General features: G+C 33.9%; 1 protein-coding gene across 4 annotated transcripts in view; it reads right to left on the minus strand.

Moving 5' to 3' along the window:
• LOC105477414 (EPH receptor A3) overlaps positions 1-14278 on the minus strand; it is a 357860-nt gene that overhangs the window by 60756 nt on the left and 282826 nt on the right. For all 4 annotated transcript variants that reach the window (XM_071092556.1, XM_071092557.1, XM_071092555.1 and 1 more), the window contains exons 8-10: positions 7999-8101; positions 7237-7304; positions 2128-2253 (exon numbers count right to left, since the gene is read on the minus strand). In XM_071092556.1, the coding sequence (XP_070948657.1) occupies positions 2128-2253; positions 7237-7304; positions 7999-8101 (297 nt within the window). The remainder of the gene's footprint in view (positions 1-2127; positions 2254-7236; positions 7305-7998; positions 8102-14278) is intronic.

The following is a 14278-nucleotide window of genomic DNA, read 5'->3' on the forward strand; positions in this document are numbered from 1 at the left end:
AATTGTTTTTTAAAATTAAGAAGGTAGGAAGTAGTTAAATGTATATATCAAACAAGGTTGCCATTTGTTGATTGTTATAAAAGCTATTGTAGAAATGAGTAACATGCAGGTTTATTTATTATTATACTATTTAATTTATTTGTGTACATATTTCACATTTTACAAAACAAAATGATTAACAAATTGGTAGCTTTTAAGAATAATGATTTCATTTTCTAACTTGGTAAAGACAAACCCTCCGAAGGGTCATCAAGGCAGTTTAGAATTGGGTGTGTATATTATATTGAATTATTTCAGAGAAAGCACAACTAACCTTGAAGATATGCCTATTTGCAAATAAAATAAGTACAGTTCTATTGTTCAGAATGTGGCAAATGTGAATATTGGCTGCAAAACTCTGAACATGGGAATATATCTAATTATTTACATATATACTTGAAGAGAGAAATAGGAAGGAGGCTCTACTCTAATCTTTAATGAGCATCAGGGATTAAGTGATTCAGTATAAATAAACCTCCCCTTATCTCATTTATCAGCTGCTGTTTTCAGTGGTGTGCTTTGTCCCAAATCACTACGTTCTGGATATCTGAGTCTGTCAACAATATCTATGTAAAAAAATTTTATCAATGGAGAGGTACCTAAATTTCAACATCATAATAATCTCTGCCTGGCTTCTGGACAGTGGCTTAGCAGAAGTAACCTTTTCCTCCTCTCAACATATTCTCCAGTTGATTGTTCAAAGTCCTCGTGCTGCATTTGCTACCACAGACTCCATGCTGGAGAAAAGTGCACTCTTGTGGGGAAACATTAAAATCAGCCAGACTAAACCCTTCCGCATCATGGAGCTGTTCACAAATCAGGACTGTAGAAATGAAACAGAGTAAACAATATATATATCTGTTTTGGCACTGGATCACCACAGACGTACAGCGAATATGTTTACTCTCAAGTCTTAGATTGTAAAAAAGAAGTTACTACTCCATTTTCCTTCTATGAACACGCGTTTCATATTTTAATATTACCTGCACATGTAAATTTTAGGATATAAAATTAAGACGATTAGGAGAGAAGCTCTAGTAAATTAACATTATATTTACATAATATGAATAATAAGATTGTCCTGTTCCCATACTACTACTTGATTTTTAAATACTACTTTGGTGTATAGAAAAAGAAACAAAGCATTACATGTACATTTTTGTAAAGACACATCACTCCCAAATATATAAATGCAGTACTTGCAGAAAATGTGATCTGATGTTACGCAAAGAATTCCTGTACCAATATAACTAGTTTATGTTTGTTTTGGGGAGTGACATTGAAGGATTAGGTACAAAATTTTAAAAAATAAAAGAACTGCATTGTCGTTTTTTTTATTGTTGAGCATGGTTCATTTTTACTTTTGGATAGTAGTTTTATTCCTGCGCATACTGCACATATTATGTGTTTATGTGTAAATATATAAAATACTGTTATTTTACAAATATGTGAAAGTGTTCTTATAAATATGCAACTGTTATTAATCACTTACTAGGTGATTGTTAACGAATTTATCATTGTTCAAATTAGTAATTAGCACAAAGAGATAACTTTATAAAAGAAAAGCTTTAACACAATAAGACACTCAAAGTCAAGCAAGCATTAAAATGGAGCAACTTATGTCATTTAAAATATCCACTCAAGATAGTTGTGGTAAAATTTGTGTAAGAGGAGTCACGATTTTATTTTGTGTTGTTTGTTCTTTTAATTCCAAAAATGATTCTAAAATTGAAAATCAAAACTTTAAATTACCCGGCTTGTCTAAATTGAAATAGACTTTTATCCAGTTATCCTTATTCAACCCAATAGGTTCTGTGGCATCCGATCAGCACAGCTATGAGAAGACTCAGTTGTTGCTGCTGTCACATCAGAAATTTAATAAATCAAAAACAGCCATGGTCCGTGAGCCGGTAAGTCTGGCACCTTTGAACTCACTACATTCCATTAAATACTGCACTTATTTATTACTTGCCTTTGATCATGAAATCAGAAAATCCCCATTTCCTTAGGAACATACTTAGGTTTCAGAGACTGAGCAATCATGATTCACGTACAGTACTAAGTTGGCAGTAGGGTCATTGTGGTTACCTGCTCCAACAACTTTATCAATGGATATGTTGGTGGCATCCAATTCCTTGGCAAACTCATGAACAGCTTGGGTAGGGTCTTCGTAGGTATGTGGGTCAACGTAAGTCCTGAGACCTGGAAGTTTTACTGTTTGAGGAAAGAAAGAAAGGCGCATTTGTAGGTAGATTTATAAAAACAATTATACATCAAATTTTATGACATTATTGGTTAAAAAAATCACCACCCCATAAGGTGCACAACCTTCAGTTTATTCTATAGTATAACATAAACTCGCAGTGACATTGGACTAAGTGCTGAAAAATTTAAGAAAACATGTTCTCTATGATGAATCCTAAAAAGGAACCACAATGAGGAGCTTTCTTTGCAAAAACATCAGAAGGAAAACGCGTATTCAAAAAAGGGGATCTTAAGAAGAAAGATGATTCAGAACTGATTAGACCTAGTCATTACTACCAGGAGCAACAGTGAGCGAACACCATTATGCTATTGCATATTTATGATTACACAAATGTTATAATAACCAGATATCTATTACAATGCAGGATTGGAAAATAATTCAATACAATTATAAAGTGAGATAATGGCTGCAAGTATAGATAAATTAAAGGATATATAATGGCATACCTTCTGACACTATACTGCTTATATTAACATTCACAATCAAAGTCTCCCACTGTAATTACAGATCTACTTTAAGCTGTTAGTAGGTGTATACATGTATGTATTATATATACACGCCAATATAGTATCAGTTAAATATAATCATATTGTGTAGCTTTACAACATAATTAGAGGTAAAATAAATATTGTCTATGGGTTGAATAATGGTGCTAAGGAGCTAAGTCCCAAACATTAGTCATATATGTAATTTATTAAATAAAAATCTCCTTTGTATTATATTTATTCATTAAATTATTCTGAAGGTAAAAATGTTCATATCCTGTAGTTAAAGTATTACAGACAACTGATACAGGATAATCATTTTAGATTTCATTTAATATTAATAAGATTCCTATAATTTAGAAAAATAACAGTGAAACAATTTGCAATTTTCAATAAACTAACTTTCTCTAAACAAAAACCCTGAGTTTTAAAAAAGTGATTCTAAGATCTACTAAAGTATATAAATATGCTCTAACATTAAAGGAAATTGCAATGTAACTTCTATGGTATATCTGCTAATACTACTGATTTTGCTTTTAATTTTGGTAACATTAACAGCATTGTTTTAGCATAGAATATGGATACTTAATAGTGCAATATATTTTCCTTCATTACATTAAATTATTGAAGTTTTTTTCTAATATAACAAATGAAATCAGATATTATTGTTTACAATAGTACTTCATAATGGGAGAATCTCATTGGCAAATTTGCAATTGAACACCCTGCGTGAACCAATCGTTTCTTTGAGTTAGTTTTGTAGTTTGTATTAAATAGTTGTGGAGACTGCAGATGCCCGCAGTTTTTCTGGGAGGCCTCAGTACAATGAACATTAGGCCAAGTCTAGGATTTCACAGTATGTGTTAACAAATGATCAATTCATTGAACTACAAGACAACTTCATGAAATCCATAGTTATAATGCATTACCATTTATGTTCCTGTAAAGCTTTCACAGAGGTTTTGAGTAAAGAAACATAAGTGCAAGAATAAACTGGTTATTAAAGAAATGGTGGCTGAGAGAGAGGTTAGGTAAAAACGCTATTTTCCTCAGCTATTATTTGGATGACTTTGACACAGCATATTAAGATGTAGGGATGGCGGTGAGAGGGCAACTAGAGAATACAGAAGAAAAGCTAACACGACTCCCACTTCTGCCGGGTGCTGAGACAGCTACAACAAAAGAGCAGCCGCTATCCAGCTTGAGGCCGGGTGTGGATAATTTGAAAGGACACCACTATCTAGGAAGTCAATATCCACAGAAATGGGGAAATTCAAGTTCTGTCCCTTGCTTTGGACAAACTCTGAGTAGAGTAACTTTTGAAGTGAGAACTTCACTTTTAGAGTTTTTCATCTTGAATATCTTGACCAAAAAGACAAGTTAGGGCTCCGAGACAAAAAAAAAAAAAAAAAAAAAGTTATGCTATTCAAATGCCTAGCATGAGAGACTGTTACATAGTTCTCGCTCAATTTATTGATAGAGCTCATTGTCCTAATGAGTGTTTTCATTGTTAAGAACATTTATTTACAATTATTAATATGATTGAGGTTTCCTAATGGTAGAATTTAAGCTTAAAAATGTGCATTTCTTTTGAGCTCACAGATCAGCTTGCATGCTTCTTCCATATAAGCATGAATCCTTCCTATAAAAACAGATGGGAGAGTCACCCTTTAATACAGTAATCTACTGTGCTCTATTATTACATTAAAATAACTTCTAATGTTATCAGTACTAAAACCCTTTACCTTTAAAAGAAGAAACTTATTTAAGATTAAGGAAAAGCTATCATACTTTTCTAGATGTGGAGTAAGAAAAACTGTAAAAGTAAGTAACCATTACTAAAATATGTTAGCAAATAAAGTCTTGTTGGAGTCTTTTCATTTAGTCAATTTAGTTACATTTTAAGGATGAAAACTCACATCAGATCGACCCTATAATGTGTGATCTTCCAGTTTTTATTTGCCTTTGCTTAGTAACAGTAAGGTAAAGAAATCTAGCAATCCTTTTCAAGGAAATAAAATGAGACTTTAAATATAAGGTAAAATGGAACTGTTTTGTACATAATTACAACTGCTTTGCTTTGCTGAAGCTAAGAAAATTAATGTGGGGGAGATTTCCTGGCATCAGAATTTACACAGATTATAAAATGAGTTGTTAGGAACAATGTCTCACATATTTTAAATAAGCCTTGGCCTTAAACATAAGTCTTGAAGTTGTGATTTAGATTTACCCTTCAGTACCAGTCAGCTTGTAGAGAATATATGTGTGATGAATAACTATATGCAATACTATTACTAAATAATTTGAAAATTAAACCACCATTCCCAAATAAAATCAATCCTATTAATTGCTATTAATTAAAATAAGGTGAATTTCTTTTCCATCCATAAGACATTTGGGGAAAAAAATAACAAACATAAACATATACACCCCCAAGTAAAATGGTCTGTTCACTGTAGAAGCACTGGCTGCTGATTTTTAACTGCTGACCCCAGAGATTCCAGGAATCAGGTGATTCAGACTGCAAGGCACATAATCCCTTCACACCAATAATTAAGGGCAACACACAGAGTAACTGGGCTCTGTCATGAAAACCAGATAATAAACACACGCACACGTGTTAAGCTGCACTACTTTACAGCTCGTTCTGTGCAAACACAATTTACATTTCCATTTTACCAGCATGAGTTGCCCTAAGGATAGCAAAGAAGTAAAAAGGCCCAGCCAGAAAGGGCAAGGGGACAGGATCTTAGGAGGTGAAACACATTTCTTTCCTTTTGAAGCAATATTATAGGATTTGTAACAAGGCTGGAGGGAACAGTTCATAGCTGAGCTTTTTAAAGTAATACCAAATAAATGGTCTGAAATAAACCAGCTGTAGTATTAAGAGGCAGAAACTTTATGACATGCACGTAAGTTACTTTATGCCTTTGCAGCCAGGATGAAATGCATTTCTTTTTTGTTTGTCATAAGGATATTGTGTGTTTGAAAAAAATTAAAGTATCAACAAAGTCCACCATAAAATCAATAGCAAAATGGACTGGGATGATAGAGGAACCTGTTTAATAATTGGCACACAGAAATTTACCAAAGCTCAAAATTCGTAAGATGTAGAATTCCCATAAAAAAATCAAATCAACACGGTCTTGCTCTAAAGATGATATTTACAACAACTGTTCAAGTCAAATTAACGGTGACTTAATCCACAAGAATGCCACTGCTCTAATTTATGCATAAAAATCGTAACACAAGTGTTTTGTGGGCCCATTGAGAAAAAGAAAGACAAGTATCCTGTAACTTGTTCAGGCATTCTTTTTAGACTTTTGAGTTGGTCACCTAATTAACCTGGACCAATGTGTGTTGATTTTAGGAATGTAGTACTTTGGCTGTTTTGTGTGAATTATTTTATAGACTCTGCAATTGGATGAACAAAACAATGCTTCTGCAAACTCCTATATTGCTTTCATCTCATATCAATTTATATTTTGAAAGGCATTTTCTTCAAGCTACTGTATGCTTCCTGCAGGTTAGCAACAGGTAGTCAAGTATTTTACTTGAGTTATAACTAAAGCTATTTTTTTAGATGATAATCCAATGACTGATACAAAGTATCATGTTAATTGGCAAATAATTTTAGAAGGCAATAGTGAATGCTAAAGAAAGTAATGCTTACAAGACTACATTAGTTATATTGAGATTATTTTAGAGCACATAAGCATGAGTATAGTCTTTGTACTAATTTCCATGAGAACATGCTATTTAAGCCACTGATTAGTAATTGCCACACTAAGCCGAACCATAGTTTGGAAGACAAAGCACCTGGAATGATTCGTTTCACCACACACACAAAAAAAGTCTTTTCGTTAGTTGTAAACACTTTGTTTCTTAAATGGCTATTTTAAAAAAATTAAAAGGGTAGATTAAAATGTGGAGAGAAAGTTCTGGCTTTACTACTAGTTGGATATCATGTAACTGAAAAATAAACAGTTTATTTTAAAGGCTCTTTCTAGGTTGGTTGATAAAATGGAATAAGGCACTTCAAATAAACAGAGGTTGTTTATATTTACTTGGCAGTTAGGAAAGAGAAAAGTCTCCTATTTAGAGTTTAGCAAAGGACTAGTAATAAGGAAACTGAAGACACGCTTTGCATTTCAGCCATGCAGAGCAGACTACAGTTTCTACTACCTATCATGTGCGTTATTTGAATGTAAACCACAGATTACCCTTTATTTTTAGCGTAAGTATGTTGAAATGTACACATATAAAAATTACTTAATGTAGACCCGTGAATTTCCCTCTTTTTCTAAAATAAATTTAATGTACTCAGTTTTTCCATAAAACTACTTTTGAAGTCTCTTTGTCAGGAGGAAGTTAACCAATTGTGAATCAATAAATGCTAGAACTCAAATAGTGAAGCGAAAAAAAAAGCCAAGTTTAGAAACTTACAATGCCCATTGCCAAAGTGAAGTCTTTTTTCATCTGCCCCATGTTTTGACTTGTTATAGCCACAGAACCTGGAGGTAAATCAAGGAAAGTGAACACATAAGAAGAATATACTTAAAATAGTTATCTATGCTCAGAATGTGCAAATCATAAAAATAAAGCATTTTCCTCAAACAATTAAATGCTTTAGTGAAAGTTTAATAACTTCATATTTTCTAAATCCTCTGAAGAAAGTCTCTCTCTCTGGGGACCCTGGAAAGCTGCCTAATGAGGAGACACATAGAGTTGCTTCCCACTGTGCAGACACTCCAGTTCAGTTTTTATAATGGCCTTAGAATGTGTTTATAGTATTTTTTAACAACTTCTGTTAGAAGGAATGAAGGGTAAAGTCTCCATGGGTAATGATTAGTGCTGTGCAGTGTTAGCCCTGTTCTGGGTGAGAAAGTGTCAAGGAAATCTGGGGTTATTTGAAGAGTGAGGAGATAATTAGAGAAAGAAAGTAAAAATTAGGAGTAGGGTCAGAAGAGAGAAGAGGAGGGGTGTGTGTTAAAGAGTGGGGACAGGAATTTAATGTAGAGCAGAAAATCGAAACTAAGGATGGAGAAACAAAGAAAAGGAGAAGAAAGAGAGGACCTAAACTACAAGTGGAGACATTCTTACTTGTTAAAATATTTTATTGAGCACACTCTTCACATTTTAACAGCAACCAATGGCAGCAAACAAAGCAACAATGAAAGTGAATAGTAAAACAGACTGTGAACTCACCTCCCAATCAAAACATAGATGACAACAGTGAGGAGAATAATTGCTACTGCCGCTGAAATGGCGATCATGACCACTTGGCTGCTTTCACCAGAGATGGAGAAAGCTGTGAGGTTGAAGATAAAAAATAAGCACAGGTTTTATAGTCATGACCAACATCTACGTGGAACAGTTGATTGACTAATTAATTAATTTGTGTTCTATTTTTACCTGAAGTATGGCTTAATGTCTGATACCATGTTGAAACTATTCTTCACTTAGTGTTTAAAAAAATAGACATGTCCCATAATTTTGCTTGAAATTTCTACCTGATTAATAAGATTAAATACTTTGTTTCAATGACATCAATCAAACATTATTTAAATGTCTCCTGTCCAAAATCTGCTGTACTGGGTTTCTCTGCCCTCAATGGCAAAAATCTCATTGAATGAACCAGAAGTTATGGGAGGATCTTAGAGAAGAGAGGAAGAATTCTCAGCATAAAATTATAAAAAGCTTTCTAAATAAGCTTGTTTTACCTCCAATATCTATATTCGTTTGAAAAGTGATATGATACACGGACCTCAACACATACCATCAACAAACCGTCCCTCTATTTCCTACCTTTAGAAATGGCTCCTGAGCCCATTTATTCACCTAGATAAATGGTTGGCAAAAAGGCCCAGGAGCCAAATCTTGCCTGTCCCCTGTTTTTGTACAGCTTGTGAGCTTAGAATGGTTTTACATTTCATTTAACAGTTGTAAAAAGTCAAAATAATGAGATTTCATGACATGTGAAAATTCTAAATTTAGGAAATTCAAACTTTGCTGTTTATAAATAAAGTTTTACTGGAACATAGCCACAATCAATCATTAATTTGTACATTGTCTATGACCAATGTTATGCTAGAATGGGCAAGTTGAGTAGCAGCAATAGAGAATGATGTGCACAAAGCCTAAAATATTTATTATCTGGCCTATTACAGAAAAACGTTTACTGACTCTTGACCCAGACCAATGTTTCTCAAACTTTAATGTTCACAAAAACCACTCAGGAATCTCTGGAAAAGCAGTTTCTGATTCAGTCAATCCGGAGTGGGACATGAGACTGCATGTTTCTTATGAACACATATGAACACACAGGCAGTGCTGATTATGCTGATTTCAGACCACAACATTTTGAGGGGCAAGAATCTAGACTACAAATATAAAATAATCTTCTCCTCTCCACCTCCTAATCATTCTGCTTCCAATTAATCACCAAACACTCTTAAATATCCTAGTTTAAGTCTTCATTTATCTTCTGGATTATAATTAGAAATTCTTAATTGGGTCTCTATTTATATGCTTTTCACATATTTTATCTTTTAGGATATTCCTTCTAAACCATGAATTTGACCATGTCATTCCTATGCATAAAATGTTTGCATAGGAAAATTTTGACTCTCCGTAACTTTCAGGATAAAATGCAAATTTTATAGCAGAGCATGTAAAAGTCATTTAGGATCTGTTTCATGTTTCAATCCCCAGCCACATCTCCTACAAACTCCATAAGCATCCTAATCTCTAGATTTTTAAAAATACACACATTTCCTGGAATAGCCTCTTTTATGCTCTTATTTGCATATGTTGTTCTTGTGGTAAATGCTGATTAAATACACGAACACCTCAGGACTCAAAAGAAGAGCTAGTTTAGTTATCTGAATAATATCACCTCCCCAGGAGCCAACATGGAATCTTCAGCCTGAACAAATCTAAGTTTGGAAGATTTTCTCTAAAATATGTGTTTTCAGGGATAGTCAAATAATGCAAGAAAAGAAATGTGACATATAGGTTGTTAGGAGTTTCCTGTGAGTAGCATCTGAAAAAAAAGCAAAAGTGCTCAGAGTGTGGCAGGATGGCACACTCATAATATAAACTGTTGCAAGGCCTTTATTCTTTACTACCAGCAAACTATTGTTTATACCCCTATGGCAGTCACAGGAGTGCTTGCTCAGATGTTCCTGCTGCAAAGAGTATAGTCAGCAGACAGCCTCCAGCTGCTGCACCTTCAGGATCCACTACAGCCTTCAAACACAGGTTATGTTTCCCTTAGTGACTTAACAGTACTGGCAAAGGGTTATGGAGCTTGGCCATCCATGCCGAATGCAACACTCCTCAAATGGGTGATGTGTGCTCTGAAGCTCCCCACTGGCTTGGCTGAGACCCTCAGAGCTGCATTGCTGTCTGGGGCTTCCCTTCCTCAACTCTTTCTTCTTTCCCTCCTTCCCTTTATAAATGACAGACCTACATCTCAGTCTGAGGTTCTGCTTGCCTGGCTCAGCTCCATCTGCCTTTTATCCTTCACAAGTATTTCTCCTATAAAGCTCTCGTAGTTTCATCTTGGTATCTTCTTCCCAGAGCATCTGACTGATATATCCCTATCCATTGGCTAAAGATCTGTGAATGATTTGTGAAATAGTTTAATCCAATATTTCAAAAACGCTCCATAACATAGAGTGGTGACTTGAACTCATGTTTTTCACTTTGCGTACTGTAGTAATTTATAGAAAGCAGCAAGGTTTGAATTTGAGAATTCAAACCTTATTTTGATTAGCCAGCTTATAAAATAAAGCTCAGGGAAACTGGGAAGGGAAATATGATAGGAGAAAAGATAATTCTCTATTTCTTTTTCTGTTGAAAACAGAATTAAACTAGGATTTCCCTACAGTTTTTTCTCTCTCTAAAATATATGACTCTCAGAGGCTATCTAAAGCACATAACTAAATCAGATCATTTTCATTGTTAAAATGAGAAAATATGTGAATGAATAATAGTGATGAGTTATATAGGTGTCTAATAATTTAATGTAATTGATAGCTATTACATTTCTTAATAATTCAATTTGAATTTGTTTTCTGCTCCCTCTGTTTCTAGTCATTTCTGTTTTGCTCCATCCTACACAGAGTGCTGGCTTTCTCTCTCAAAAGAGTGATTCAGAGTTCATTCTTTTGAGTCAGAACTCCTGGATTTATACTTATTTGCTGTGTGACATAATTTGGTTGTTTGAGAATTAAATGAGTTAGTACTAGTAAAATACTTACAGTAGTGCCAAGCATATATTAAGTGCCCAATAAATGTTACCAATTGTTATATCATTTCCCTGGTGAAAACTTTGCAAAAGTATTCTATTTCCTACAAAATTATAGATGATGAATGCCTAATTTTTATATAGAAATTTCTCTACTTAATGATTCCATTCTCCCTTTGTCAGGCTTCCTTTACGTCCCCTAGTAATAGGCCCCAAGAAAGTAAAGTTGTACCATTTTTACTCTTCAAAACAACAAATAATGAGGACGTGAGGCATTCGGGAGTGCTAATTTAATTATCCCTGGGGTGGTCTTCTTCATAGTAATATCCAATGAAATCTTCTAATTTTAAAACCCAACTTTATTCCATAGATTGTTATTCTTGAAGTTCTTCAGATGTTCAAATTACGGACTATTTGTTTAAACACAACACACATGCACAGTGAGTATCTGCTATATGAGGCTATATGAGGTACTATTTTAAGCTCTTTACAAGTAATAACATATTTAATCAACATTAAAATCTCATGATGCTTCCCAATTTCCAGATAGCAAAACCGAGACATGCAGACTTGAAATGACTTGTGAAGCTCACTGTAATAATGCTCATCTGCTCTAATGTGTTTGCTCTTAACTCTCACTTTGTCCCTGGTTTTCTTGTGCACGAAGCACACACCACAGCTTTGGTTTTTCCTGACTGAGGGTTTCCAAAGAGTTGGACTATCTGCTCTTCCAAACATGCCTTAATGTCTGTACTTCTCGTATTGGTGGAAGCTAACTTCATGCTAGGAAAATCCTTTTACTCTTTTATACTCCAAGCTTTCCATGGGTCTTAGTTCAGTATTTTTCTTCTTCATGTGCAGTAATTGCACTGACTCAAGACTTCAAAACCTGGAGATTCTAGGTTTGTTGCTCCACTGACTAGATATGCAAACTCAGAAAAAAACACATAAAATGTGTATCTTAGATCATGTATAAAATGATATAATAGTATCTGAAAAGCTTATAGAACAGAATCAAATGAAATGTTTATCATACTGCTTTATATACTGTCATGTAGAAACAAGGATTCTGGAATCGACATATCCCTTGCCAATTGTGTGACTTTGGAAAACTTCCTTAACCTCTCTTTGCCTCAGTTTCCTCATCTGTAAAATGAAGATGATAATAAATATAAAGTACTGACATATAAAAATAAGATATTTTAAAGCACTTAGAAAAATATATGTGCTCTACTCTGTCTCCATCTCTTCCTTACAAAGTTCAGAAAATGTTATCTAAATTCCAGCTCAAAATACATTGTGTTCTACCAAAATATATGCATACATGTCATGAATGAGACATTATGTAATTAAAAAATTAAAACTGGCCAGGCGCTGTGCCTCACGCCTGTAATCCCAGCACTTTTGGAGGCTGAGGCAGTTGGATTACTTGAGGTCAGGAGTTCAAGATCAGCCTGGCCAACATGGTGAAACCCCGTTTCTACTAAAAATATCAAAATTAGCTGGTGTTGTGGCACACACCTGAATCCCAGCTACAGAATCTCTTGAACCCGGGAGGCAGATTTTGTAGTAAGCTGAGATCTCACCACTGCACTCTCGCCTGGGCGACAGAGCAAGACTCAGTCTCAAAAAGAATAAATAAATACATAAATAAAATAAAAAATTAAAACTAGAGGGAAAAAGCAAACTGTTAAATACAAACATAAATCTTATGTCTATTTTTTTAAAAAAATCAACATATAACAAATGAGATTCTTATTAAACACTTAGAGTATTTAGGAATATGTCATTTTGATTTAAAAAAACAATAGAGTGAGACAAAAAAAAATTTTCTTTTACCTCTTAAGACAAAAGGCATTTTTTTCTTATTTTTATTTCAAATTTATTTAAAAATTACATTTTTATTTAAATTTATTTATTTCAATAAAATTTCTCAAATTTATTTAAAACATTATGGTGAAATAGCAAAAGTAAATTTACTTTTGTAAAAAAAAATTAAAATGTGTAACTCACAGTTTTTAAATAAATGAGGAGGGGGAAAAAAACTCATTTTTTCCACCCTTTTTTCCTCTTCTCTCTTTCAATCAATGGAAGAATTGCTAATACAAAACTTACTTGGCAAAAATCCTATGGCCCTGCAGTTTTCAAATGAGATATTTCCTAAACCTCAAGAAATATTCCATCATATTTCATAAATGCTACCACAGCAATATCTGTGATAAATCTGGAATTATATTAGAATTTTAAAATATATTGTTTTTGCAAATTTACTTATCAGAGAGGGTTAAGTGTTAATTAAGAGCATGTAAGATTAGAGGGATGTTCCCAAATATGCATAAAAAATGTTTATCTAATAGTGATCTGAGCATTCACCTCATAATATGTTGATTTCCACCACAGGACACAATAAATATTTGCTTTTACTACTTCTATGATTTCCGATCTCTCTTGATAAATCAAATATAGATTTTGTTATTGCTGTTATTTCAAAGATTCATTTAAGTCCCAGCACTTTGGAAGGCCGAGGTGGGTGGATCACGCTGAGGTCAGGAGTTCGAGACCAGCCTGACCAATATGGTGAAACCCCATCTCTACTAAAAATACAAAAAAATTAGCTGGATGTGGGAACGTGAGCCTGTAGTCCCAGCCACTCGGGACGCTGAGACAGGAGAATTGCTTCAATCCAAGAGGCAGAGGTTGCAGTGAGCTGAGATCATGCCATTGCACTCCAACCTGGGCAACAGAGCAGGACTTTGTCTCAAAAAAAAAAAAAAAAGATTTTGAGAAAAGTTAATCTGTAATCATTTCAAAAGGAGAAACTTTCTTTGTACCACTTAACATTTGCAAAAAGTCTTAGAAGTACTAATGTTGCTAATGTTAAGTTACACTTACATTTTATTATTGAGCCATCTAAGTTTTTAATTTGTTTTAAACCTTGTTGGCACTTGCATTTCCATCATATTTCATGTTTTGTTTCTAATATCCTCTGAGGGTGATTTCTCCACACACATTTTATCGTGAGGATTAAAAGAGGTCTTTAGGAATAGATTTATGTATTTGAGGATGTCAGGTCTCCTTTGAGTAGAATTGTCATGGTTCAGCTGTAAGCGGATGATTTCTAAAAACATTAGCATCTCAATACCTGGTGGAATTTACAGCTCCTTATTGTAAGCAGCATTTCTAATTGTCTGACAGAAAGTGCGCCATAAAATAGGTACTCTAACATGAGTAAAC

Source organism: Macaca nemestrina, chromosome 2 (genome assembly GCF_043159975.1).
Source record: "Macaca nemestrina isolate mMacNem1 chromosome 2, mMacNem.hap1, whole genome shotgun sequence".
NCBI lineage: Eukaryota > Metazoa > Chordata > Mammalia > Primates > Cercopithecidae > Macaca > Macaca nemestrina.